This window comes from Aspergillus udagawae (genome assembly GCF_001078395.1).
Source record: "Aspergillus udagawae IFM 46973 DNA, scaffold_4, whole genome shotgun sequence".
NCBI classification, from domain to species: Eukaryota; Fungi; Ascomycota; class Eurotiomycetes; order Eurotiales; family Aspergillaceae; genus Aspergillus; species Aspergillus udagawae.
The window spans coordinates 3247979-3275797 of record NW_025091267.1 but is presented as its reverse complement, the minus strand read 5'-3'; the positions used below and the strand labels follow the sequence as shown (position 1 = coordinate 3275797).

General features: G+C 50.3%; 6 protein-coding genes across 6 annotated transcripts; all 6 read left to right on the top strand.

Moving 5' to 3' along the window:
* Positions 1 to 360: 360 nt before the first annotated feature.
* Positions 361 to 1368, top strand: Aud_006512 (IMPACT family protein; the record flags this gene model as incomplete). Its single annotated transcript, XM_043291411.1, has 1 exon — positions 361 to 1368. The coding sequence occupies one exon, from the start codon at positions 361 to 363 to the stop codon at positions 1366 to 1368; it is 1008 nt and encodes a 335-aa protein (XP_043147346.1).
* Positions 1369 to 4788: 3420 nt separating this feature from the next.
* Aud_006511 (lytic polysaccharide monooxygenase AA11 family protein) lies at positions 4789 to 6051 on the top strand (the record flags this gene model as incomplete). The annotated part of the gene is made up of 1 exon (XM_043291410.1): positions 4789 to 6051. One exon carries the CDS (start codon positions 4789 to 4791, stop codon positions 6049 to 6051), a length of 1263 nt encoding a protein of 420 aa, XP_043147345.1.
* A 798-nt stretch (positions 6052 to 6849) lies between these two features.
* Positions 6850 to 8233, top strand: Aud_006510 (60S ribosomal protein uL4; the record flags this gene model as incomplete). Its single annotated transcript, XM_043291409.1, has 4 exons — positions 6850 to 6959; positions 7058 to 7152; positions 7229 to 7379; positions 7471 to 8233. 4 exons carry the CDS (start codon positions 6850 to 6852, stop codon positions 8231 to 8233), a joined length of 1119 nt encoding a protein of 372 aa, XP_043147344.1.
* An 8428-nt stretch (positions 8234 to 16661) lies between these two features.
* Positions 16662 to 19731, top strand: Aud_006509 (Zn(II)2Cys6 transcription factor; the record flags this gene model as incomplete). Its single annotated transcript, XM_043291408.1, has 3 exons — positions 16662 to 17638; positions 17708 to 18629; positions 18709 to 19731. 3 exons carry the CDS (start codon positions 16662 to 16664, stop codon positions 19729 to 19731), a joined length of 2922 nt encoding a protein of 973 aa, XP_043147343.1.
* Positions 19732 to 20754: 1023 nt separating this feature from the next.
* On the top strand, positions 20755 to 23339 carry Aud_006508 (J domain-containing protein; the record flags this gene model as incomplete). Its single annotated transcript, XM_043291407.1, has 4 exons — positions 20755 to 21279; positions 21373 to 21717; positions 21780 to 23141; positions 23193 to 23339. 4 exons carry the CDS (start codon positions 20755 to 20757, stop codon positions 23337 to 23339), a joined length of 2379 nt encoding a protein of 792 aa, XP_043147342.1.
* A 552-nt stretch (positions 23340 to 23891) lies between these two features.
* On the top strand, positions 23892 to 25808 carry Aud_006507 (SKIP/SNW domain-containing protein; the record flags this gene model as incomplete). The annotated part of the gene is made up of 3 exons (XM_043291406.1): positions 23892 to 24038; positions 24118 to 25542; positions 25647 to 25808. The coding sequence occupies 3 exons, from the start codon at positions 23892 to 23894 to the stop codon at positions 25806 to 25808; spliced, it is 1734 nt and encodes a 577-aa protein (XP_043147341.1).
* Positions 25809 to 27819: the final 2011 nt, after the last annotated feature.

Below are 27819 nucleotides of genomic sequence, written 5' to 3'. Positions count from 1 at the left end.
TATTAGCATGTTTTGCAGAGGTACTGCCTACCTTTACACCTAAAATATATGTTTGCGGAGTAAATGCAATGCCAAAACAACAGTGAACTGGCCACAACCATCCCCTCAAAAGGAGCATCATTGGTTAAAAATTGCTTAATATGCAGTGAAGTCAGAATAAGAACACTGTTTCTGCGTAGAATGCCACCGAAGAATCAATCCATAATCGCTTGAATAATTGCAGAGTGGAAGCTATCCCAAACTCACGAGTCACGTCATGTGACCATCCGACTGCAAACTGATGCACCATGGAAACTACGACTCATAGTCTATACGCCTCGAGCAATTGTCTAGATACCTCATCCTAAGGCTACGGACATAATGACATCAGCGATTGGATCGCTTCCGAATACCGACCTCGCCGAAGAGATCGAAGCCATCAATGCGATTTACGAACCCGACACCATCACCGTACACCGCGCAGCAACATTAGCATCGGCAACAACAGCCAATTCAACACTAGACTTGGGCGGCTCCGGACCCGACGACTTGTCAAACACTACGGTCAAACTGCAAATCCCCGAGCATCCCTATCTATCCTTCCTTCTCGGTTTCGATGCGTCATACCCGGATACCCCGCCGAAGATTCTCGGGACGGCATCCACCGGTGCACGGGGTGAGGGCAAGATAGCCGTGGATGTACTGGAGGATATTGTAGGGAGAACATACCAGCCCGGCGCTGTTTGCTTGTTTGATGTCATCAACGAAGCTGTCGAGGCATTCCAAGAACTCAGTTTGGGCGGCAACAGCAGCAGCAATAAGAACCAGGACAGCGAGAAGAAGGGAGCAGAGGCAGAGACAAGGGCGTCCTCCGCGCTGGACGCGGAGGATATTGCGACCCTCTCACTGCAAGATGCATTTGGGCTGGACAGTCCCCCTGACTGGGTGCTGTCGGATGTGGTGACGGAGAAGAAGTCTGTGTTTCTAGGACGGGCCGCCCATGTTACCAGCCTGGAGCAGGCTCAACAGTATCTGGATCATCTACTGGTGACGGAGAAGAAGGTTGCTGCTGCGACGCACAATATCAGCGCTTGGCGTATTAGACAACAGAGACCGGCGAACGGGAAGGGCGAGTCCGCAGAGATGATTGTGCAGGACTGCGACGATGACGGGGAGACGGCTGCGGGTGGGCGATTGCTCCACCTCATGCAGTTGATGGATGTGTGGGATGTGATTGTCGTTGTATCGCGATGGTACGGTGGGATTCTCCTTGGGCCGGACCGGTTTCGAATTATCAACGCCGTCGGTCGGGATGCTTTGATCAAGGGTGGGTTCGTCAAGGAGTCTACAGGGACTGCGGAAAAGGGTCGAAAGAAAGGAAAGAAATGATTGCCCTTCCTCTGCACAGGACATGACTCTGAGATGATTTGCTATCCTGGCATTTAGCTATGGTGGTCTATTGGAGCTACGGCTGCTCCCGACGAGCGCCCAGGGGAAAGAATCGGTTCTCTCAAAGAACACTGCATGGTCCGCGAGAGCTCCAGCACTTCATGACGCTAAAAGGCTGAATGCGACAGTCTGATGGACAGTCAAACCATTAACAAAACGGCTGAGCTGATCCACAGCAATGTCGGACGGAATAATCTTCGAAACAGACCCTTGACGATCTAGACGAGTCTGGGAGCTTGGCTCACTTTCACCAGGATGATTGAAGACCTTGAATACGAATGGTGCCTAACATTCGATTATGGGACCACTTGACAATGTACTCAATTGAGTTCTCACCTCGACGAAGCTGCTGAAACAGACGAGCACGCTAGGGACAGCTTAGTGACTGGTCTGATCAAGCGTGACCCTGCCAGCCAAATCAGTACCATTCGATGCTGTACTGATGCCTAGTCCCAGGTACATACCGGGCTCATGGCCTGAGGTGACATTTGGGAGCTCATAACTCCACATCACATGAAAGGCGAAGAGATTAATCCCAAGTAGTGTGTCGACCTTAATATCTGCTCAAACCTATCACCAACCGAGTTGAATAAACCTACGAGTGGAAGGTACCACGTTTATTTTGCCAGCTGGATTCTTATAAATGGAAGTGGACAGGATAGTACAGCACGACACCGTGCCGGACAGGTAGATAGATGGGCTGCAAAGACCATGTGGTACCTACCTACCCGACGCGATGCAAATGATACATCCGCTGGTCACACAAGGCACTCTGCGGCCCGATTGTGCAGATGAAATCATCGCAACTGGAATCCGTCTTATCAAAATATCTTACCGTAGTTTTGACAGCGGAGCAACACTCATTCCTACCTTAGATATTGTGTTCGCATCGAGACTCGATCATCTGACTTGATCAGTCAACTGATCATCTCGCTAAATACGTAGATAGCAACCCACTACTTTATCGGTTGCATTCAGTCTCCCTTGGCGAGGGAACAAGTACCGAGGCGGGAAGGAACCACACGGTAATTGGAAACATCAATCTGAAACATGAGGTTACTTGCCAAGCCTCCACAAGCTCATCGGTCGTGATTGAGTCTCCAGTATGGACAACCTGACTCCTTGAAACACCGCTTTCGCTTGATCATGGCCTAATTTAAAGCGAGATGTGTTTCTTGGTATTGATTTCCACTTGACTTCACATGCTTGTGAATCTGTGATCACCTTGAAACTCCCGTCGGTTGGTTCCAGATAATCTCGCCTCATGGGTCGGATGCGGAGAATTGATCCATGGCTGGAAGTGGAGGCTGGACTTTCAATTTCTAGATACATACTACTATCCTGTCAACCTATCTAGCTTGTTTTGTAAGCATAGTATTATCTTGATCATGATCAGTCCTTCCTGCTGGCAAACCCAAAGTTGTGACCAATGACATCAACTTGCAGGCCATGGTGCTGTAGTTAACGTTGGAAAGTCGAGCCCACGTCAGAAGGCGCTAAGCCGCACCATTGAGAGAGCACCGAATAGCCTACGTCTGGGACCGGGATATGTCAACCAAGCAAGCGTCTGGGCAATTGAATTCTATGCAACGTTGGTACTCTATCTTGGTATCTGATCACTTTCAGATACTACTCTATCCCGTGGCCTGAGGAAAGTGAGACATCCTGTAGAGACCTGGTATTAAATGGGGCCGTCCACCACGGCTTTGTAGAATGGCCAATAGAGGTATTCTTCGTCCCAGCGATGTAATTGCCTGATTTTGAGTCATCAATAATAATCTCTTTGGCACTAGGTAGAATTGCAGATCCATATAGGCTTGGAGCGCTGGTTGCCAAGTGTATCCTGTCAAATGAACATATATTGATTCACTCCACCTATCTACTATACGCTTGGTCAAACGAGATTGGCTTCAATGCCATTGACCATTGACCTGTTTCTCTCTGAATAAGTATCAGTAACAGATACTACCTCAACCATAGACAATAATTTATTGAATAATATCACTGTCTTGATATTGTCCCACCGACTCCCTCTAAATGAACTATAATTCACGGAGGATCATAAATAATAGGCAAAGGTATGTCCACTCTCGATCTGATTGGCCGCCGATCCGCTGTTTGCCATCACTGTCCTCGCAAAGCGCCCACCAGCCAAATGTCCCCAGCCAATGTGCACCTCCAGCTAAGGTCAGGTACGCTGCCCTTGGCTAATGGTGCGACATCCACGTCCAAATGTACCTGCGGTATCTTGGCGCCCTCAGCATGCTGATCGCTGACTCGATACAATGCGTCAATGCACATTCTCCCCTGGCAAATCTAAACAGCCACTCAGCTCGATTCAGCGCGTCTCCAGCAGAGGGGGTCCGGCTGAGAATTCCAATCCGGTGGCGTATGCTACCGCTGCGTACCCGAATTCGACAGATCGACCGAACAAAATGTGCGAGTGGAGTTTCGTGTTGTTAGATGTTTCAGGTTGTCCCCGTTGCATCCATTGAGGATCCAGATGTTCTTTCTGTACGGCAGTACGGAGTAGCACGCCTGGGGCTCCTTGGCAATGCCTTTCGACATTGCTGGATTATTGTTGGACCTGAGTAATTCGAGAACCCTGCAGAGATGGAGATTCGTAGAAAAAATGAAATCAACCAAGTGGAACTTCTCTCGTCGCATCGGTTTACTGGCCACTGATGTCTAACCCCACTACGGTAGTCAGTGAGGTGAATGCCTTCTATATAATCCTGAAATGATCTCTCTTCGCAGACTTTCTTTCCGCATAACGCTGAGCGCTTCGGTTTTAGACTTACCACTGTTCGACAGTCTCTTACAGGCCAGTTCCTGTCTTTCTTTTCTTCATTCCTTTTAGAAAACTCTGGTGTTTTGCCTGTGGCAGACCCCTACATTCCTTTTCCTGCAAGCAGAGAAACACAAGTGTCAGACAACTACACAAAGCTTTCCTTCTCAGGACAATTGAACGGTCTCGCTGATTCTTCTGAGATCGTTACAAAGGTATTGTTCTATTACCTACTCTCCTATTCAACGTCTTCTCCTCTTGTCTCTTACAATGTCCTTGTGATCGGTCTCTATTGTTGGTCTCTGTGGATCAAATGCATAGAGGCGGGCCAGGGGACTACTGTCACTGTCATATCAATGACGAGGTGTTGCTGTTGAGGACTTTTAAAAATCTCTTAACATTCTCGCGTTTGCTTCCTCCTTGGCTAACTTCAATCCCTAGAAAGCTTCCTCTTCCCAGTCTCTACAATTTCTGAGTCGTCTGGTACGATCAGAACGCCTTGCAGCCAGTCCTTCATTTCAGCTGTCAAACAGTCATTCTGAAAGTCGAACAACCGACACTCCCTTGTCAAAATGATGTTCTCCAAGTCTGGTCTCGTGGCTGCTGCCATGCTCGGTGCCTCTGCAGTCGAAGCTCATATGAAGATGAGCAAACCCGCTCCCTACAGCGACTCGAGCCTCAACAATTCCCCTCTCGCTGCTGACGGAAGTGACTTCCCCTGCAAGCTCCGGGACAACGCCTTCGTGCCTCCTTCGGAGGAGACCGTCGCTCAGATCGGTGAGGTTATGCCCTTGACTTTCACCGGCAGCGCCACGCACGGCGGTGGTTCTTGCCAGGTCAGTTTGACCACCGACCTCAAGCCGTCCAAGGACTCCACCTGGATGGTCATCAAGTCTATTGAAGGTGGATGTCCTGCCAACGTGGACGGCAACATGTCGGGTGGTGCTGGAGCCGCGGATCCGTTCGAATTCAACTACACCATCCCGGCTGGCATTGAGCCCGGCAAATATACTCTGGCCTGGACCTGGTTCAACCGCATCGGTAACCGTGAGATGTACATGAACTGTGCTCCCATCACGGTCACCAGCGGCTCCACCAAGCGCGATGCAGCCCCTGTCGCCAAGGAGGTCGAGGTTGAGAAGCGCTCCTCCAACTTTCCCGCCATGTTCGTCGCCAACATCAACGGTTGCACCACCAAAGAGGGCGTTGACATTCGCTTCCCCAACCCTGGTGATGTTGTCGAGCACGACGGAAACCCGAGCAACCTCCAGGCCGCTGGTGAAGCTGCGTGCTCTGGTACTCCCGCGTGGACTGTCAGCGGTGGTTCTAGCTCTCCTTCCACTGCTGCAAGCTCCTCTTCGACTCCAGCTGGTGCCGGTGCCGGTGTCAGCGTCAGCACTGGCGCATCTGTCGGTGTTACTGCTACTCCCACCGCTGAGCCTGAGCCCAGCAGCAGCGAGCCTGCCGAGTCTGAAGGCGCTCCCGGTGTCTTCGCTCCTACTTCGGCTACTGTCGTCCCTGCGCAGCCTACGGCGTCCGCCGCCCCCTCGTCTTCGTCTTCCGGTAGTGGCTCTGAGTCCGGTTCCTCTTCCTCGAGCTCTGGAGCCTTGTCTGGTTCCTGCAGCACCGAGGGTCTTTGGAACTGCATCGACGGCTCTTCCTTCCAGCGCTGCGCCAACGGTCAATGGACCCCAGCTCAACAGATGGCGGCTGGTACTCAGTGCACCGTCGGCCAGAACGCGAATTTTGCCATCTCGGCCACAGCTATGAAGCCTCGCATGATCAACGCCATGCGCCACAGGAAGCGCGCTCACGGTGGTCACCGCCACGCTTAAGCTCGACGTTCATGGGAAGAGTGCGTTTGCGTTCCGCTGGTTCGGGCGACAAGCAATCGTCTACTCTTAAATGAAAGGTCAAATACGTCCGCTCAGCAAAACAAGAAGTTTTGACGCAAACAAAACATTTTCTCTACTTTCGTTTCCGTTCGCAAGCAAGTGAAGTTTGCAATGGACCCTTTTTTGTCAATCTCATTCTTTGCCTATCCTGGCTCCTGTACCATCCTAAGCAATGAAGAACATTTCCTGGCGTTAAATGTGGCTTATTCATTAGGCGGGAGTCTGCTAGCGATACTTGAATAGAAATGAGCAATTGGCGCAATTTTTTCTGTAGTCTTCAAAGAATTCGTAGCTATTCCGAGTGACTTGTGATCGTCATGGATAATGTCATGATCATAATAAGCAAAATTCGGTCAATGAATTGCTGTTTTCTTGGCACAGCATCGCCTCGTATACCGCAAATCGTGTTCAAACTCAACGGCAACGTCAGGATACAGAATACGCAGATTCAGATATGACACTTGCTGGCGTATTGAACCGATTATCATTAATCGAATGTCAGAGAGCAAGTTCTGTAATGGATGAGTTTGGCGTTGTTATCGTACAGGGTACAGCTGGACATGTCTTGGCGCTCGGCAGCGAGCCAACCAAAAACGGCAAGGAAGGGTTTAGGGTTTCTCGCACCCACCACTGGCGGGAGCGCGGGCTAAGCGAAAATTTCCCTCAGCACATCGTGAGCTTGAGACTCGATCTTCAACTCCGAAAACGACGACAACGACCAGCTCACCGTCGACAACAATGGCGTCCCGCCCTACCGTCACTATCGCCACGGCTGATGGCAAGCCCAGCGGGGCTACTCTGCCCCTGCCTGCTGTCTTCACTGCGCCCATCCGTCCTGATATCGTCCAGTATGCCTACCACAATCCAGAAACTACAGGGGGAGAGAAGAAAGGCGCGAGGAAGGGAAATGGAGAAGAGATCATTATCGGGCTGACTTTGATTGTAGGCAGGTTCACACCGGTATGGCGAAGAACAAGAGACAGCCTTATGCCGTGAGCGAGAAGGCTGGTGAACAGACTTCCGCTGAGTCCTGGGGTACCGGTATGTTGAAATTTGCTTGATTGGGGGGACCAATTGCGATGGGAGTTTTTCTACAGAGTACTTATTCTGAGTGCAGGTCGTGCCGTCGCTCGTATCCCTCGTGTCTCTGGTGGTGGTACTCACCGTGCTGGTCAGGCTGCGTTCGGTAACCAGTGCCGTTCCGGTCGTATGTTCGCTCCCACCAAGGTCTGGAGAAAGTGGCACCAGAAGGTCAACCTCGGACAGAAGTATGCAATTCTTTTCTACGAATCGAGTGGTCGGATGAAGGGCGCTCGAATGAGGATTGAGAGTGTTGAATGGCTAACAAGGATTTTACAGGCGCTTCGCTACTGCTTCCGCCCTTGCTGCTTCTTCCGTTCCTTCTCTCCTGTTCGCTCGCGGTCACCGCATTGCCAACGTCCCCGAGGTTCCTCTGGTCGTTGAGTCCAAGACCTTCGAGAACGCCGCCGTTGCCAAGACCAAGGCCGCCATTGCCCTGCTCAAGGCTGTCGGTGCCGGCGCCGACCTTGTCAAGGTTCAGAAGTCCAAGAAGATGCGCGCCGGTAAGGGTAAGATGAGGAACCGCCGCTTCCGCCAGCGCCGCGGTCCCCTCGTCGTCTACAACCCCGAGGTTGACGGCAAGGAGCTCGTCCGTGCTTTCCGCAACATCCCCGGTGTTGAGACCTCTTCCGTCTTCTCCCTGAACCTCCTCCAGCTCGCCCCCGGTGGTCACCTCGGTCGCTTCATCGTCTGGACCTCCTCTGCCTTCGAGGCCCTTGACCAGGTCTACGGCAGCACCACCACCCCTGCTGCTCTCAAGAAGGACTACGTCCTGCCCCAGAACCTCGTTGCCAACGCCGATCTGGCCCGCCTGATCAACTCCTCTGAAATCCAGTCCGTGCTGCGCGCTCCTAAGGGCGAGGCTCGCACCAAGCGTACCGTTGTGCAGAAGAAGAACCCTCTGCGCAACAAGCAGGTCATGCTCCGCCTCAACCCTTACGCCGCTGCTTTCTCCAAAGAGAAGCTGGGCCAGAAGCCTGTTGAGTCTGAGAAGCCTGCTCATCCCTCCAAGGAGTTCATGAACACCCTCCGCGAGGAGTAAATTTGGTCTGGGATGATTAGGGTCTGACACGAGTTTGTTTTTTTACTACGGTTAAAAAGGTAGCCATCGCAAATGAATCTATGCTTTTGCAATACCCATTATGTTAATATGATTGAGTATGAGTAATTGGTCCTGGTATCATTGTAACCACGAACTTTCTCAATATCTTCTCCACGGCAACGTAAAAAGCCGCACCTCGGAGCTTTGACACGAGCTTGGCTAATTGACAATCTGTATCCAGCAGAAGAAGAAGTCAGGAGTAAGTAGACTAAGCTTCTGCCACCATACTTATCCAAAACAATCTACTCATCTCAACCCCGGTCCATAATCCCCTTCAAATAAGTCTCAAGGTAGCGATCGACTCGCAACATATACTGAAAGAGTATAACGCAGGCCGCGAACAGAAACACGCAAATATCTTTAGACTCTGCTCTAGAGGGTTTCGTCATACGAGTTGCACGGGAGGTCGACTGGGCCTTAATATAACTGACATATGCATCAATGGACTATAGCCATGGATGCGACATATAATCCAGCGAGTTAAACAGGGTGCTGACGGTCGTTCAGAGGCTCGGTTATTTTAGTCGGCCGATGGTTCCCGATAATTTACCTCTCTGAGGACCGGTCTCGAGAACCGTCTAATAGCGTCGCTCGTTGCTTCGGTTCGAGGTATCTGTCTATATATAGTCCCACAATCACAAGCATCTACACCACCAACCCCGGCACTGGCAGCTATGGTTGCGTGCTTGCCTGCTCGCTTCTGCGCATGCGACATCCGTCATCCAAACAGGCTCCGTAGTCTCATGTATTCTTCATACCCACGGAAGAAACGTACTTACCGCGCATTTTGTGTACCTTAGAAATATGTACAACCGCTGATCCGTCCCCCGCCATCCCCTAATTCGAATTTTTCATTTTTTCGTGTCCTCGAAATCGCTTGTCAGATTTGTCTAGGATGTTGCCTGGGATAACTAACAGGTTAATATATATGCCGGGTTCTGACTGGCTCTCCAGGACAGACTGGGCTAACTGGAGGATTCGGATCGTGGCCCTTGGCGGCCGTTCAATTGTAACTAACAAAAGTCCAGGGCAGAGTCTGGACGGTTTGCTTCGGGACTGCCCAACCGTTGTAGCTCTGTCATGGGTAGGTTTCGGATCGACGGTTGGGGATTGCGGTGCTGCAGCCTTGGCCGTTTTCTTCCCTTAAGGACTTATTTGCCGATGAGATTTGGAGGTCGTGGTGCCGTGGCTCAGCTTGTTCGGCTTGTGTGTCCGTGTTTTGGGCTGACATTGACGGTGACTGCGCCGTAGGGCCCAATGCGTCTTTGCTAAGGTAGTTGATACGAAGGCCCGAAGACTAGAGGATGGCTAGACAGTGCCAGTGCTGCGGACGTATGCAATGTACATGGATCTTAGGTCCAGATTTGGTTGCCTCATCAGGCAGTTGGCCGCAAATGGATATGGGTCCATATGTGCGGACTACGACGGAATAACTAACGAGCATGTCTCTAGGCTACCTAGACTAGGTACATCCTGGTCGTCGGCTCCGGGTAAAATGCTCTTTCAGAGAATCGCATATTACCGGCTGGATGCTATCTTTCATGTTACATCGAGATGCTGTGGTTGTTGAGCTGTTGCATGGCGGATATCCATGGGGAGAGTATTCGGCTGTGAGACAATGACGACAGTTATGACAGTCGCTTGTTGAGGCAAGAGGTTTAAGTGGCTGCTGGCTGCTTGGCTAGATAGACGGCTACCTGGACAGTGGCCACAAGCGATTAGCTAGAAGAGCTTTGGATCATTGGATGCCAAGCTGGACCCGTTTTAGGCTGGCTGTAACTGAGTAAGTTTATACGTGGATTAACTGGAACTCTGGGGCCGAACCAGGTTTGATGAGAGCGAGATCAGCACGTATGTCATCTCTCTTAGGTTAGATACTTGTCTGAGACTACGGCATATTAAACAATACTATGACAGGTAGCGAGGCACTTGAATATTCCCTCGGTGTACCTGACGCCTGACGATTCTGCCCGTCAGTGATCGCTGATTAGCTCTGGTCAATCTCGGTTCGGTTTGTCTGTCGATCAGGCCTCAGTGTCGGTCTGATCTAAATGAACGCAATGCCGTCCACTTGGTGGCCAGAGACGACTTCGAGGCCCTAACTCGACGGAAGTCCGTAGTTTGTACTTCAAGTGAAACTTGATTATCCATGGTTGTATTTGCTTCATCCATGTTAGGCCCAGGTCCAGTCGCCATATTCACATGCTCTCAGAGAGGGAGAAAAGTCTGTTTGCTGACAGGGATGAGGACTAGACAGTGGCGGACGTGAGTACGGAGAACCGATGCTCGAATCAAGCTTCGACAAATACTGTGGATCAGGAACGAACCAACATCATAGCTCCCACGAGAGTCCTAGTAGCATCAACTGTCACGATGCAAGTGTCATTGCATGAGCTTTGCAATTTGCGAGGCTTCGGAACCTGCATGGTTCGAACCGACGCTACCGTACGATCACCAGCAGATGTGTGCATCAGGGTAGCGCCAAAGGACGGGAGACTCCATCCGCCATCGGGATGTCGGCAACGGTTCTGCGATCATGAAAGATCACTCAGCAATGTTACGGTGCAAACTGCAAGTGATTGATCAGCAAGAATCGGATTCGAATTGGGCAAGATGGGAGTTTCCGTGCTGGGAATGGAGGCATGCGGACCCTGGACGGTAACGGCGGTAGTGCAACCCCTAGATGCTGTCTAGCAAATCTAGCCATTACGCAAAGCGCTGAGCACAGCTCCGAGTTTCTTAATCATATGGGTCGTGAGGACTCAGGAATACTGGTGTTCCCTAGTAACTGCTAGGTGTCAGTGGGGTTAACGGAGCCGAGGATCAGACATGCTACATGCACGTCGATATTACTGCAATGTGGGCAGTAGCTGCTACGTACTAGGATCCTTAGAGCCATTTACCTCACACGGTCATACCAAGGTGGAGAGTCAGTGATCACTGATCCATAAGGTAGTAGATATTAACAATCAATCAAGGACGTTGTATTAGTTTGTAGTATTCGTTCGTTGTGGGCTATAATTTTCTTTATTTTTGTCACACATGACTCGAGCACACGTGTAAGGGTCCATCTACCTAGGTAATCCGATCTGCCATTGTACATTACTCAAACAGACAATGCTATTATTCTGCATCCGAGGCTCAAACTATTCCCTTCCTTGAATATCCGCGATAGCTCCGCAGCGGCAGCGGGAAGATGATTAGCTTCATATTTGGTGGAACTAATATGCCTCGTCCGAGGTCATCCTCTCGTGAATTGCTGCAAAGTGCGAAGCAAAAAAAGAGTAATAACGACGCCTGTAACCTCGCTTGGTTAGTTGATGATCTAGTTCCAGTCGATATTGATATTAGGCCTGGACAGTACTAGACTAATTCTCGGCAACGGTTTAACTTTTAGAATGCTCCAGGGAATAGGGATAGTGCCTCTATCTATAGGAACTGAGCAGATGGCCAAGTGTCTTGACCTTGACGTATAGATTAATGATTTATTAAAGATTGATTGCGCTATTTATGTCGAGGTATGTATTATATAAGAAGGTTTCATGGCTGCATATGCGATTTGCGTAGTTTGATACTCGAGAGAGGTAGTCTCCTGCCCTGAAATTCCTACGGCCGAGGATAGGAATGCGCGTATTTAGTATTCCAAACCAAGCACCTCTGGTACTGGATACGTAGTGACGGGCGCACAATGCTTCGTGTTATTCCCAATCAGCCAGTATCTGTTACTATTACCTTGGCCTAAAGCTGGTTAAACTCCTGTCTCAGACCGTTGGCGCGCTAGTCGATCCCTTCGGAGAAGAACCAGAAAGAGGTTTGCTGCGGTTCTGCCGAATCGCTGGTGTTGTTTCGTCTCCTTATTAAAGCGCAATCTAGGAGAATAAATTGACAATATGATCCTCCTTTAAGATTGATTGCTAGTCTGGATGGAGAAGACCAGTTTCCGCTAACCAGGAGTATATGCGCGGCAGATGCAGTTGCCGATTGGGTCAGTCCATGACATAACGTAATCGGTAAGCAAGAGGCCATTGTAAGCCAGCGGCCACATCATGTATCGCATATAAAATGGCAATTTTCAGGACCTCAGTATCGCAACCAGTATTAGGGATTTATCTTTAATGCTTAGATCCCATTACTATACACTATGTAGAATGCTATACCTTTTTTTTATGATAATATTTATGGTTATTTTAGGTATTTAATACAGTGCATATGCAGATACAGCTATATCAAAATACGAATTTCCTTTTTAACTTGGATGACAACAGATAATATAGATTTATAGGCCCCGTACCTATAAAAACATTAAGAGACTAGTTTACATTGTAAACTTTAGACTCTCTTAGCATTACATTGTTGAGATACTGAGGTCTTGAAAAGCGCCATTCTATATGCATTACATGAGGTGGCTGCTGGCTTACAATGGCCACTCGCTTACCGATTACGTTGTGTTGATTTGTAAATACAGTGGCATTGAGACCTTGCGTTTAGATGATCCTTGGCGAAATATGTTTCTCTTTCAGCTTAGGATTTGTAACTGGTTTATTCGGACAATAATAATGGATTGACAAGGTCAAGCCGATTAAAATAGAGCTCGGTTGAATATATGGTTGTTTTGTGGGTGCAATTGAGCACATTTTGAAGAAAAAAAAGATGATCTCTGTCCTTGGAAAATTTCGGTATATGTTCGGGAAAACTGGATCTGGTGAACTTAACCGCGCCAATGATGCTGGTTGCAGCGGTCCTTTATCCAGATTGGGCAGATGGTTTGATGGTTTACTAGTTTTCTTCTGGTCTTTTTCTGAGTTTCCAACTCCCAATTGAGTTCGGGACCATGGTTGGTGTCGAGGCTAGGGAGTCTGAAAAGCCTTGAGCCTCTCTCGCCCGGAATTTGTCACCGAGGGCGACGATCATGATCATGGCAGCTCGGTGAGACAGTCACAGCAACCATGATTGACGGTTTGAGGCTGCTGAGATAAGGCTGTCAGATCAATCAATGACGATTGGCCAAAATCCAGACAAAAGAAAGAAACGAAAAGAGATTGAAGAAGACTGGAGACGGGACAAGGACCGGAAATTCCGAATATCATGATGGACGGGTGCCCACGCAGATCGGATCGTCATGGCTCTCAGAGTCGGGCTTTCTCCGGGATGTGCGCCGTAGACCTAAGTACATTAATACTCAGAGTTAAGACTGAGATTACTCCATAGAGGCAGTAAATAATCATAACCACCAGTTTAAATGGTAATAAAATATGTGAGAGACAAGGACCTTTGCCCCAAACCCCAACTCCAAATTCTCGATGTCTTTGGACTCTTTGAAGTTGGATTGAATCCACTTTCGACGGTTGCCCGATACTCGAATTGGCACAGTGGGTTACGAGGTATTTCGCCGAATGGCTGATTGAAAGAGCTCTGGGTCCAGTCTAAAGATAAGCCCTGCAGGCCTGTGGGAATCTGGCTCAGCTAAGAGCCTAATTCTGGATAGCTACGGAGCACCACTTCCTGTTCTTGATGGACTCAGGATTCGATCTTCCCCATCGGCTCCATCGACGTTCAGGATTCCTTCCTCCAGTCCAAAAGCAGACAATAAACCTAAAAGCCACTGTCCGGCCGATACAGAAGTGGAAAATAATGGATCCTCCATGGTCAAGTGGCGTGAATTGAATCAACATTCACTCGGGCCATGTCATGGTGAAACTGTCCTCTTACACGCTTCGGCACATGCCACGGGCTGCATATTCCATAGAGAATAGACGCACAAGTTTACAGCCATGGTGTCGACGGTGGGAAGGTGTGTAGGTTGTAAATGAAGAGGAACAGGTGAACTGCCGTTCCGTGAGCCAAAAGACAGTCCCGCATGGTAAAGACAAGTCGGCAGTAAGAACAAAGTTATATACAAATGCCGTTCCCAAGGAACGGGCTCGTAAACTAAGTTCCACCTGGGGGATGAGGATGCTCATTAGGTATCTACTCCGTAGATACTCCGTTCTGCTGAAGGCAAATCACTGATCATGCTGGATCGGAGATGTTGCTTACTTGGGTAGTTGAAGGAACGGGGCATAATAACTGGGATTACGCGATCATCCTTTTAAGTTGTAAATGAAACGATATAGGTGTAGTGTGTAGATTCTTCGATAACTAGCAAGAACGAGTGTATCACAATAAGTGATGTAGACACGCGTACTGTTACCATATCAAGGTACACGAACAATATGATCTTACGTAGATATTAATGTCATGAGAATACTAGGTATCCTCCGCAGTGAATTGCATGATCAAGATCTGCAAATCAAGTACACGTCTTATCTCGAGCTGACTGCACTCTAGCCTATCGACGTGGTTGAGAATCCATGCGGATCCTTGAGCATCAGTCTGATCTGTCAACACCACCTTGCTCCAACTGAATTTCAAACACTGAGACGATATTTGGACGGGAAAATAGTCGAACATTAAGTTGATTGTCCTTTCAAGGGCCAGATATTGACAAGGCTCGGGTGATCTCCCAAGTATGGAGGCATTTGCGTCAACCAACGAGGATACCTTGACTAAGAGAAATGATAACCAGAATAATCATCGTATTATTATTATCATTATTAGTTGACCTGGACTAACACTAACAAAGACAGAGCTATACTGTCCCTATTACCCTGTACTGTACCTGAAATGATGTACCACAGTAACTGTTGGCCCCCCCTCTACCTGAACAGTGTAGTGTGCCCGTTCCACTCACTTGTCCTTCGCTTCCGACAACTTCTCTGACACCAATCTTTTCCCCTTCTCTTGCTTTTCTATCTAGACTACAATCTGGAATATTTGTCTTTTTTCTTTTCATTTCGTTTCCTCTACTCGTTTTTCTTACCTTGCTCAATTCTTCCCTGTTCTTCCCCGTTGACATTTCCTCTCCGTCACCCCTCCGCCTTCATTCGCTTGTCTACTCCGCTCCCCTGGTCTTGTACAGGGGGACCCTGTACCAGTGCATCCTTTCCAGCACCAACAGAAAGCCTTCCCGGAGCCACTACTACACCCACCGTCTAGACTCCCTGTAGCAAATCATCCTCTGACTCGTCCCGTCAAGATCTACCGCGGAGACGCTATTCTTGCTACTTAGGGTTCTTTAACTTCTTTCAGTGGTAGTTATCTTCCCGACCAACCCCAAGGGAGCCTAGTCATCGAGGGTGCGTATGAGCGGCTCCCAAGGCTCAACGGCTTTGGCTCTCCGGGCAGCCTTGTAAAGAAACGGAAAGAAATAAAAAAATAAAAAAGAAAGGAAAGAAAAGAGAAGAGAGGGAGAGTCCAACGGGAAAATAGAACACAGAGAGAGGGAAGACAATTAAAAGGAAACACGAGAATCCCGACACTCTGGTCATTTCAGCTGCCATTCTTGCTCCTCGCTCACTGTCCTGCTTGGACACGGAGTCTACCGACAAACGACTTTTCCTTCCTCTAATCATTATTCTTTCTTTTCCTGTTGTGTTGCGTCCTTTTTATAACCCCTGTCACCAGCTGCAGCTGGGCAACGCTTCTTTCATACTACCCTAATACCCTTTACCAAGAAGATCCTCCGTCCCCTGGTCTGATCATTGCTCTGAGAGAGTGGTTGGGGTATGGTTTGAAGCACTTGGAGCAAGTGATTTCGACCCACAATCCGATATCATCCTCTGCGGCACTATTGCTCAAAGTTCCGGACGATCCACGGAGATTCTGCAGCAACCCTGCTATGGAGGAGTCGTTTTGCCAGGACAGTTTCAGGACCGTTTGCACCATGATCATAGCCATCTAGATGCGCATCCGTCGCCTCGTGCTTCTTCCTGTCCCACCTACCAACGTGTGAATGTGGGTTTTCTACTTTGAGTTCTCGTGGCGCAGACTCGGTTTGATCATATAACCGCATTGTTAACATTGCCTTATTCTGAGGAGTTCTTATATTGCTCCGTGCGAGCCTCTCTTCGCAGTCAGAGGATCTGGTTCAGTCGATCAATGAGAGGATACTGTGTCTTCTAGGATAAGACAAAGCTATAGAAGCTGTGCGGGGGGGTATTTTTTCTCGAAAAGAGCTTGTGTCCATTACACAAATACTTCCTTTTTTCATCAGATATCAAGACGAGCAGCCGGGGGGAGGAGACTGTATCAGAGCCAACCTCATCTTCGTCCTTTCGTCCATTCAAGACCGGATCCCTTGTCGCTCACTTATACGCTTCATAACTCTCGAGAAACCTTCCTTTCAGGCCAGCCAAGATCGAATCTCGCAGTCCGCCGGCCCTCTCTCCTTACGTCCACCCCGCCCTCAAGATTCTCGCAAAATCGACACCGCAGACTTGATGTTATCAGACGTTCTACATTAGATTGCTTCGAGATCAGCTTTCCATTCATGAACGTCATGTCGACCTATTATGTGGGACCTTTCGGGCGTATGTTACCTGTTACCGACCGAACCTCTCCGGAAATGGAACCAGAGCGTTCAGCTAACGAGCCAGTATCTGGAAACCATCCCTACCAACTTCCACCACCGCGCACATCGGAGTCTCTGCAATTTGGAACAGATCCCTTTCTGTCCCGGCGAAACCATGAAGGAAAAGGAGACTCCCGACTCGGCTCAAACGCTGTTGGACATCAGCCAGTCGTGAATGAACAGCTTCCTTCCGTCAGCGAGCTGTTGACCCCATCCTCTCGTTCAAGCCAATCGATGTCACCACATCGTTCACGGCTGTTCAGTTTTTACCATCCTACGGGCGAAAGCCCCAAGCCCGGTCAGAGTCCCCATACGGCGAGCCATCATGATACCGGTCTTGTTCCACGAACGCCTCAAGGGCATCCTCAAGGAAGACCCGAGGCCCGCGCTGAGCCCTTCCCGCGGCCGACGGCCGGAAATTTGCCTTCTCTCTCTCAGATGTCCATATACACACCCGGAAACGAGGCTCGTATGCATGCGGGTATCCGTACAGATGTTCCACAGCAACAAGCACATCACTCTCCCTTTACACCCCAGCGGCGTGAGAGTCATGATAAGGAAATAAGGGAAGAGAACTCATCACCTATGGCTCACGATATTGGAAGCGCGGCAGCAAATCAACCGCAGACGGCCCAAGTCCGTCCCCACGTGGTCGACGAGCGGTACATCGAAGGTGAAGGCTGGTGTTACATCTACGCTGACGGGTCCCATTGTCCCAAGGCCATTGACGGTGTGCCTGTAAATGCAAATTGGGGCGTAACTAAGGCCGGAAAGCCGCGAAAAAGATTGGCACAAGCCTGCCTTACCTGCCGAGAGAAGAAGATCAAGTGCCAACCTAATCTCCCCAAATGCGACCAATGTCAGAAGTCGGGAAGGGAGTGCCGGTTCGAGAGCGCGTAAGTGACCAACACCAGACCTTTTATTTGCCCAAATAGAATCTTGATGCTGATGAAATGGTCCTACAGACCACGAGGACACCGTGCAGCAGCGAAAGCCAATTCGCATGCCAACAGATACGACACGAGAGACTCCTCCTTTGTCGGCCATCACCCTTCTAGCTCATCCAACTCGATCTACTCCGCCGTAAGGGCTTCTGAAAGCTCCGCATCCCTTCCTGGCACCAATTCACAGTCGCCAATGTCTGACGCCTCCATGCTTACACCTCCTGCCATCAACAGTGCCCACGAACCTGGCTTGGAATCGGATCCAGTTTACAGAGCGAGACGACAGAGCCTCGGCAGACCATCTACTGGCCCTGAGGATCTGAACCGACGGTCTGTGGAACGCAATTCGGCCCGTGCTACGCCTGATTACACCGAGATCTTGATGGAAATGAGTGATCTGGACCCTCACGATCCCCTGGCGCACGAGTGGAACACCGATCCTTATGAAAACGATGCGGAACTTACAACTCACTACGTCGAGAACTATTTCACTCATGTGAACGACAGCTTGTATTATATCTTCCCTCGAAGGCGCTTCCTTTTGTGGTTAAGGTCGTGTCAAACGAAGTCGCTGGAGGACAAAATGCTTCTTTACTCAATGATGACATTGGGAGCGATTTTCTCGGATCGGCCTGAAAGGCTTGCCGCCATGAAGAGGGCCTCACGCACGGCCCGCTACGCCGTGGAACATAGTCGTCATAACCTCTCTTTGCAGCTCGCACAATCTCGGATAATCATGAGCCTTTGGTATTACGCTATTGGCGCTCTAGAGAAGTCCTGGGATGCAGTTGGTGCTGCAGTTCGAACTGTGTGTGGATTGCGGTATAACGTTGAGTTGGGAGGGGTTATTGTGGATCGAGACCGGATTTGCGAGTATGGCTTGCATCCCCAGGCCCTAATTGAATGCCGTCGTAGGACATTCTGGGTCGCCTTCTTGATGGATGTGAGTGCTATACCACTGCCGTCACGGCAGTTCGATCATTGACAGGCAGCTAACCATTTTTTCTTGTCTTTCTGTCTAGCGCCTGTCATGTTTTTATTCGTCAACCTCAGCGTTCATTCCCTCACAGACGGCTTATCTTAGAATGCCTTGTCGCGAAGAAGTCTTCGAGGCCCAGCAATATACAACTGTACCATACTTTCAAAACTTCCTCAACCAGCCGCCCACATCAACCGATGATGAGCTCTCGGAATTGAGTGCCATGGCGCTTTTGATAGAAATGGTATCCCTTTGGGGAGAGGTGGCGGATCACATCTTTCGTCTATCCCTGGTTCCGGTGGAGTCTTCCACTACACCTTTTGAGGAATTCTATACCACAATCTGCCAGCGCGCAGACGCTTGGGTTGCCAAGCTGCCGGAACATTTGAGGTTCAGCACCCTGAATATGGAGCGAAGCGTTCGGGCAAGAAAACCCGATCCATTTTTCTCGATACATCTGTTATATCATGCAACAATGATGAAACTGAATAGACATGCGCGTGGTCAAGACTATCGCGCAGAGTTTGTCAGCAGGCAGGTTCGCATGGCGAGGACCCATGCAGCAGAGACCCTGCGGATTTCTCTCGCTTTGGCACATTACATGGGTGAATATGACGCACCCCGAATCGCCATAGACTCCGCACCCTGGCAAGCGACTATTCTCAACCCTTTCCTAGGCTATGTGATCCTATCCGCAGTGGACATCCTTAGTGCGGCTGGGTTGGTAGTTGATATGCCCGAGTGCGTCAAGCTCATCAGAGGTGGCCTCGACGTTGTCAAGGAGCTGGGTCGTTTTTGGGAAAGTTCGCTGCCATTAGCGTCTCTCATCGAGACTCGTCTGGAGCCATTGATGGAAATCCTCCACGACCCGATCAAGTTGGACCACAAGATGGTGTTTGCTGCAAAGGGTCATTCCTTGGACAGCCGGATCCAGAAGCAGGTGTCCCCAATCGCCGATGATCTGTTCTATGGCGCTCTGCCCCATGACAGACTATTTAGCGCGTTGGGGCCGGAAGACGGTTCATTGACAGAATCCAGCATACTCTGGATTAGAGAAGCGGACTGAAAGAGGTCGTTGTACTCTGCTTTCCGTCGCCCATACACCTTGCACTGTTACGACCTGTATTAAAAGACACGACTTTTTTCTTCCTTGTCACCAACACCCGGGTTCAACCCGACTCCATTTATAAATTAAATGTCTTTCTGGTGAACGATTTCGGTGACCTTTATCTTGCCAGCTTCAAAAGGCGTACCAAATTCATCTTTGAGCGTTTTGAGCGATGACGACGGGTTGGGATAGTTTGCTTTGCGCATTGATGATGTATACTACCGATGAATCTGATGTCTAACGCTTGATCCAAAAGGCACGGAAAATAGTAGCATTGATTGGCCTTGATTTTCGGGTATGGTATCGCTTGGTATTCGGTGATTCGTAGATCGGATGATCGCACCTGTTCTTCTGAGATCTTTCGAGTAATATGAACTGCAGCCAGGTTTTGCTCCGTCGGCGTCAAAAGTTAAGCTATCGATTTTCCAGAAGCACCATCGATTATGGCTATCGCATGGCGTGTTCCGATGCCCCTATATGAAGATGCAATAGATCAACTGACTCTGACTTCAATCACTACACTCAAGCTAGGCGGTTTGCCATAAAAGAGCCGATTTCCAGCCCATATCCATTCAGGCCCATTCATTTGTCAGTCTACCTTAAGACTTCGGGTTTACGTGGAGGCATGAATCTAAATGAGATAATCCGAATTAGACTTGCTACATTCGATGAACCTGAGCTTTACTTGAGTTGGCATCATATTTGATGATACCACATAGGGCGAATGGAATAATGGAGATGAAGGGAGGACGAAAACAAAGGCGGAGACGGAGCAACGGCATCCCGGAACACCGTGCACTGTTTTTCTCCCGACGTCATCGAAGAAAAGAAATGAAGGAAAAACTACAATTGCAGTTTCTCCACGAGATAAAAATGGACTGCCGGTGCTGGACGCGCTAGTGAAATCTGTGCACGCGATTCTTACCCACGTATCAAGGTTCGGTTAGACGTTCTGGCGTGCGCTGCGCTACGTCAGCTACGATGTCCTCCGCGAGCGAGGACTGGGGGGGAGCGGATACGGATGACACAGCCCCCCAGCGGACGAGATACGCTTCCGGAAATGATGATGATTCGAATGAGGACGTAGACTACAGCATGATCATGTCCTACCCCGCCGAAGAAGAGGACTACTACGCCCTGCTAGGCCTCCGCCGGGACCCCGCCCCTAACGATGCGGAGATCCGCTCCGCGTACCGCATTCTCACGCTCAGCTTCCATCCGGATAAACAGCCTGCGGAGCTGCGGGAGGCTGCGGAGCGACACTTTGCGAAGATCCAGGAGGCGTACGAGACGCTTCTTGATCCGAAGAAGAGGGTTGTCTATGATCTCCTTGGGGCGGAGGGGGTGCGGAGGGAGTGGGGGGCTGGAGGGGCGATGGGAAGGGGTGGGGAGGCGGAGATGCAGATTGGTGTGAGGGCTCAGACGCCGGAGGAGTTTCGCGGGTGGTTTCTGGAGACAATGAAGAGGCGGGAGAGGAGGGTGCTGAATAGCTTGGTCCAGAGTAGGGTGGGTTCTCCTTCTCCCGTTTCCTTTCCCTTTGCTGTCTTGCCTGTCTTTGTTGCGTGATGTCGTGCTGACTGTGGTGTGGAACGGTAACAGGGCTCGCTGACTCTCGGGGTTGATGCGTCAAACATGATTGAGGTTGACGAGGATGCCGGGGAGGTGTATATTCATATTCCCTCTCCCAGTTTGTCTTCTTATGCTATCAGATACTCGTTCAAGGCGCCGCTTCCCACACGGGAGGTTCTCTTGGGGGAAGAAGAGGCTGAGGACGAGGACGAGGATGAAGCGCCTGATGGCAGATCGAGTCCGCAGAAAGTCCATTCATATCTGGAGGCTCAAGGACCTGAGATTACGTTTAACGCAGGAATCTCTGGCAATCTCCGGCGTTCTTTTCGTAAGATGCAATTTCAGATTGAGGATGAGGGGATAGTGACGCGAGCTGTATGTCCAGATACATATTGTCTTCCGCAACCTTGTTGGATTGTTCTCTAACTGTTCAGCAGGTTCCTTTACCCATGTTCATTGCAGGAAGAGACATCAGTCTGGGCGCCGGCATAAGCCACCGCTTTGGAGATATCGCGAGCATGAAAGGGATTCTGGCCAAGCGCCCTTTTGCTTTTCTGCGAGACTCGGCCTTTGCTTTGAACGCGGCAGTCCTGCCGACTCCATTGTTGCAAGGAACCATAGCCACCGCAGTTCAGCCGATTCCAGGGACGAAACCATTCCAGGTCAACACGAGCGCCATTATCACCAACTCTCTCCTAAAAACGCCACCTATGCTTGCACTGCAGGTGACAAAGGAGATTGGTGAAAGGAAGCACGCCTTCTGCTCTTGGTCGAGCGGTACCATCTCCTGGCCAAAGGTGCTGCAGGTCTTATTCAGCCCGATTGCCAACCTTGGCCTCGATACGGAGTCGGCCATGGAAATGACTGCTTTTGTTCAGCAGAGTCAATTCCAGCTGGGATTCTTGTCCCTTCCCAAACAAAACAGAAATACAATTGTGCTGGGTGACGACGAGGACCAGGCGGCTGAGGAGGAGGAGGATGAAGAGGAAGCTGAACTTAGGCAGATCCGCAAGAAGGCGCGCAGCGAGGCAAATGCTGCCGAGTCCTGGCAGACGGTGGTTACTGCATCACCTGAGGAAGCAGGACTGTCCTTCACGTATGCTCGGAATATCTTCAATGGCAAGGCAGCCAGCGAGCTTTCTCGCTCCGAGTGGAGTTCCGAGGGTCATTATTCTTTGCCGCCCGCGAGCGAGCCTCGGTCTGTGCGCGTTGAAGTCCGGAGCTCGATGAATATCGACCTGTCCCTAGCCTGGAACATCTCCGGCACGCGCCAGGTAGGCAGATTCACCCGCGTGGGCTTCGGAGTCGGTGTCCAAGGTGGCCGTGGCCTCGTCATGACAGCCTCTTGGAGCAGACTCGGGCAGAAGATCACTCTTCCCGTTGCGGTCTGTCCGATGGATGCTGTTAATGCCGATGCCGCCGCGCTTGCAGTTATCTTCCCCTGGGTGGCTTACTGCGCACTGGAATTCGGATACATCCGCCCGAGAGAACGGAGGCAGCGCCGCCGCGCCATTGCTCGGCGGCATAAGCAGCTGAAGAGGTTGATTCCGAAGAGGAAAGCAGAAAGCCAACAGGCAGTCGAACTTATGGCCGAACATGTACACCGTCGGCAAGCGAGGGAGGAAGCGCAAGGTGGCCTGGTCATCACCAAAGCTGAATATGGCCATTACCCGTCGCCGAAGAGATGGACAAATGACAACGCCAACGTCGCTAAGGATTTGGAGATCGCTGATGTAACGATTCCTGTCGCTGCATTGGTGGACCACGGCCAGCTGGTGATAACAAAGGACACTGTCAAAGTCAGTATACATGCTGTGACGTTATTATGGACTTCACTAACCGTTTATTAGTTCCAAATTCTTGGCTTCCACGATCCCGCCCCTCTTCTCCCGAAGAAGCTGAAGATTTGGTATACCTATCGCGGAAAAGAGCATTTTGTGGAAGCAAACGATTCCGAGGGCATTGCATGTCCTATGCGCACACATCTGCTTGATTGAACGAGATCTGATGATCTCGCTTGATCCCTTAACGTTCTCTTACATATTGTCTCTACTCCTATAATCAGCGCCTCCCCTCCCCTCCTCTCCTCCCCCCACCCCCCCGGGGATTTCACTCTTATCCATTTGAATCATCTTGTCGCCTTCAAGAACATTCTCCCAAGTCTTGGCTTTTTAGATATGGCCATAACATTTCGTGAGTACCTTAGACATGTCAGTCTATCTCTGAAGGGAATCCCGAAACTGGTCACTTTATTCTTGGTGTTGTTGGTGTACTACGTTGTACAATATCATAATTACATAGTTATAGAGATTGTCAGCAAGAGCACAAGTGTATAACAAAAACCGTAATTTTATAACTTCTGGCTATCAGTCATGTCTTCATCGTCCAGTGCTGCAGGCGATTCCTGGGCAGGACAGCTACTACGGTAAGCCACATGAACCACACGCGCACTTCCGCCTGTTGGCCGCCAAACGAAAAGCAATCATCGCCATCCAAAAGTTCAACCATCCCACGTCATTCATCCTTTCTACCGTGTCCCCCTTTCGACAATGACATCCATTGCAGAGGGGCTTTTTAAGTCTTTACCAAAGCCGAAATATACCGGCGAGGATGAGGAGGTGCCTCAACATGCCCAGCCCCGTGGTCCGCGGATCGTGGGCGCCGACCAGATTGATCAAACTCAGATTGTTTTGAGGGTGGGCTATTCCGTCTCTACGCTCCAGGGATTTTTTTCATTTTGTTTGTGTGCTGACTATCTTTGTCTACGATGTATAGAAAACCGGTCCTCCCCCATATGGCAACCGTGCAGGATGGCGACCTCGAGCACCTGAGGATTTCGGCGACGGTGGCGCGTTCCCCGAGATCCTGGTCGCACAGTATCCCCTCGACATGGGCCGCAAGGGTACTGCGTCGACATCGAACGCGCTCGCGGTGCAGGTTGATGCAGAAGGAAAAGTCAAGTACGACGCGATCGCCCGCCGGGGTCACAGCGAAAACCGGATCGTCCATGCTTCCTTCAAGGATCTGATTCCGCTCCGGCAGCGGGTGGATATGGGAGAGATTTCGCTAGACCGTCCATCGGAGGAAGAGGTGGAGGCGCAGATGGAGAAGACCAAGAATGCGCTGGCGAGCTTGGTCGAGGGTGCTGTGGCGGCGCAGAAGCCGAAGAACGTCAAGGGTGGTCGGAGGGCAGAGCCTACGTTTGTCCGGTACACGCCTGCCAACCAGATGGGTGATACTACGCGGAAGAACGATCGGATCATGAAGATCGTCGAGAGACAACAGGATCCCTTGGAGCCACCCAAGTTCAAGCACAAGAAGATCCCCCGCGGCCCGCCCTCGCCACCTCCGCCCGTTATGCATTCTCCGCCTCGAAAGCTGACGGCAGAAGACCAGGAGGCCTGGCGGATCCCACCTCCAGTGTCGAATTGGAAAAATCCCAAGGGTTACACAGTCCCACTGGACAAGCGTCTCGCTGCGGACGGACGGGGACTACAAGATGTTACGATCAACGACAAGTTCGCTCAGTTCGCCGAGGCCCTGTTTACTGCTGACCGACATGCCCGTGAGGAAGTACGACTGCGCGCACAAATGCAACAGAAGCTGGCGGAGAAGGAGAAGGCTCAGAAGGAGGAGCATCTCCGCGCCCTGGCGCAGAAGGCCCGCGAGGAGCGAGCCACAAGCAGCCGTCGCGATTCTCGTGCGCGGTCACACACGCGCAGTGTCAGCCGCAGTCCTTCCGCTTACTCACGGTCTGCCACGCCCAGCGATGACGAAGCAGCCCGGGAGCGCGAGCGCATTCGTCGCGAGCGCCGCCAGGACGCCGAGCGACAGCTGCGCCAGTCTCGCATGGGCACGGAACGCCGGATCCAGATGATGGCCCGCGAGCAGAACCGTGATATCTCGGAGAAGGTCGCTCTCGGGTTGGCCAAGCCCACCCAGACATCCGAGTCCATGTGGGACTCTCGGCTCTTCAACCAGACAAGTGGCATGCATGCCGGGTTCAACGAGGATAATCCCTACGACAAGCCGTTGTTTGCCGCGCAGGACGCGATCAACAGCATTTACCGGCCTCGCGCTCAGGTGGATGTGGACGACGAGGAGGGAGCTGAAGGGGAGATGAGCAAGATTCAGAAAACCAATCGCTTTGAAGTTCTGGGCAAGGCCAAAGAAGGTTTCCGGGGCGCAGCTGAGGCTGAGGTGAGATTCCCTTTTTTTCCCTTTTACCTTCCCATGGAAACCTGTATTGCATGAACCATCACAGTGTAATCAAACAACTCAGCTGACTTCATCCCTCCTCACAGACCCGTGACGGTCCCGTTCAGTTTGAGAAAGATACAACAGACCCCTTTGGCATCGATAGCATGATCGCCGACGTAACTGGGGGAGCAGGACAGAAGCGCTACGGGATCCAGGAAGTTGAACGTGAGGATCGGGGATCGAAGCGCGCAAGAGTGGATGATTAAAGCGTATCCCCCTAGTCCGTACATCTCCTTGCGCGTTTTCTCGGGATCTTGTCTCGTGTATTCTCACTTCCACTTCTTCGGAGATAGGCCTCATGCATTGCGGGCGTTTGCAGTCTTTGTTCTTACGTTGTATCTACGAAATGGGAACCATATCTATTTTGAAAGGATATCATTTGATGGGTCTATCACTGGGTTGCAGCAAGAAGGTGAAGAGATGTATCCTACGCGATCGAAGCATGGTTAATCCATTCCTATCAACACCCTTAAATCTAAATAAAGCACAACGGATTCAAAAAAAGGGCTCGTGACACATCCGCTTCCATGTTTGCAGCCTACTATGAACATATCTACGCCAAATTGCAGAAATGTAAATGAGAGAATTTCCCGACACCTTTCCTCCTTATCTCCGTGACAATGCCGCGTTTCCCTATCTGCACGGCTACATCATCCCCAAGGTAGCTGAAACTCACCATAGATGGCGCTACATTTGGAGGATGGATGGATTAATGGACGCATAATGCAAATGAGGGGTTGCTACCAGCTTATCTGGACTTGCAAGATAGAAAGCTAGATAGATAAGTTGTGATTCTTCAGAGCGACTCAGCGACACCCACCTGGCACCCCTTGGCAGCAACAGGGATGGACCGGATGATCGCCCATGGGGTTTGGATGATTGGACGGTCGCCGTGCAAACCAAAGTCTCATTGATGCGAGTGACAGGAAGTTACCAGTTCGTAGGGTTAGGGAGGAATGATCATCCGACTCAGCAAGCCCATGCGAACCTTGCAATCAGCTAGCTCAAATTGCTATGAAACGACGATCGGATTGAACAACAGAGTGAGATTCTGACTGAAGCGCTTCAAGCGCAAAAGATGCGGGGATTGAGAAATATGACATTCCAGCTGCATCGCATTGAGTTTTAGGGGATTGTGTCACTTCCGTGGCTGGATGAGCTTGAGTGAGGAGGTCTGTAGGCACTAGGCAGTCAGTAGCCAGCGTGCATTCTTTTATGCAGTCTAATATGCAGTCTAAAAGCATTAGAGTGGCGCCATCATGATGGCATCATTTCCTGATGGAGTTGGCGATGATGCTGATGGATCCCCTTCTTGTGTGAGAGGCCTTCAGTAGTACGGAGAACTCGTAGATAGGAGTAATGAGTTTGACTGTTAGAGAAATGCCTCCACCTTGTTCAAATGACTGTGTCACGGTGACCCTTTTGGTGTTGGTCTTGCTAAACGGAACTATCTATCTTCGCAAGCTCTCGGAGCTTTTCCCAACTGATAGAGTCCCTCAGTGGAGCGAGTACTAGCGAGTCTCTTGTTGTCCAGCACAGGAACTCTCAGACGATTTTAGAAAAAGGTGGAGGGGACAAGCAGTTAGCCCATCTTCCTCCTGCTCCCATTAATTGGCTTGCCACATTACGCCGTATGCAGGATTGATGGATGGATGTGTATGTATGCGTGAGAACAGCAAATGGATTCATAGCAAGCAACTATGGTGCCTGACTAGCCACCTCACACAACCCTGCAAATCGAGCAGAGAGGAAAGAGGAAAAATGCGGGGAGGAGCGGATGAACATGAGCACCAGCCATTCACCATCAGCTGCTCCTCGAACCGTGCGCTGGGGGAGGAGGTCATAACGCACATTTTAGTCTGACCTTGTACTATTATTTAATTATCATCATTTAACATTTATTATTATTACCTCGCTATTATTTACTCCTATAGACTGGAACACCCCCACCGTAACGACGGAAGCAGCGCCTAGCGCGGGGTGGCGATGGAAGCAGATTTGTTGGTCATCATGGTCACGGTCATGACTGGGAATAATACTAATGGCTCTGATAAGCAGTGGGTGGAGCCACAAAAGCTGGAGATAAAGTCTACCTACCAAACTACGTAGAGCCACTTCTGACCAGTCACTGCAGAGAATCGACTTGCAAAGGGGATTTGCTAAAAAGGTTTATTTGAGGATAAAAGGATCACTAGGATAACATTTTGCTTTCAAAGA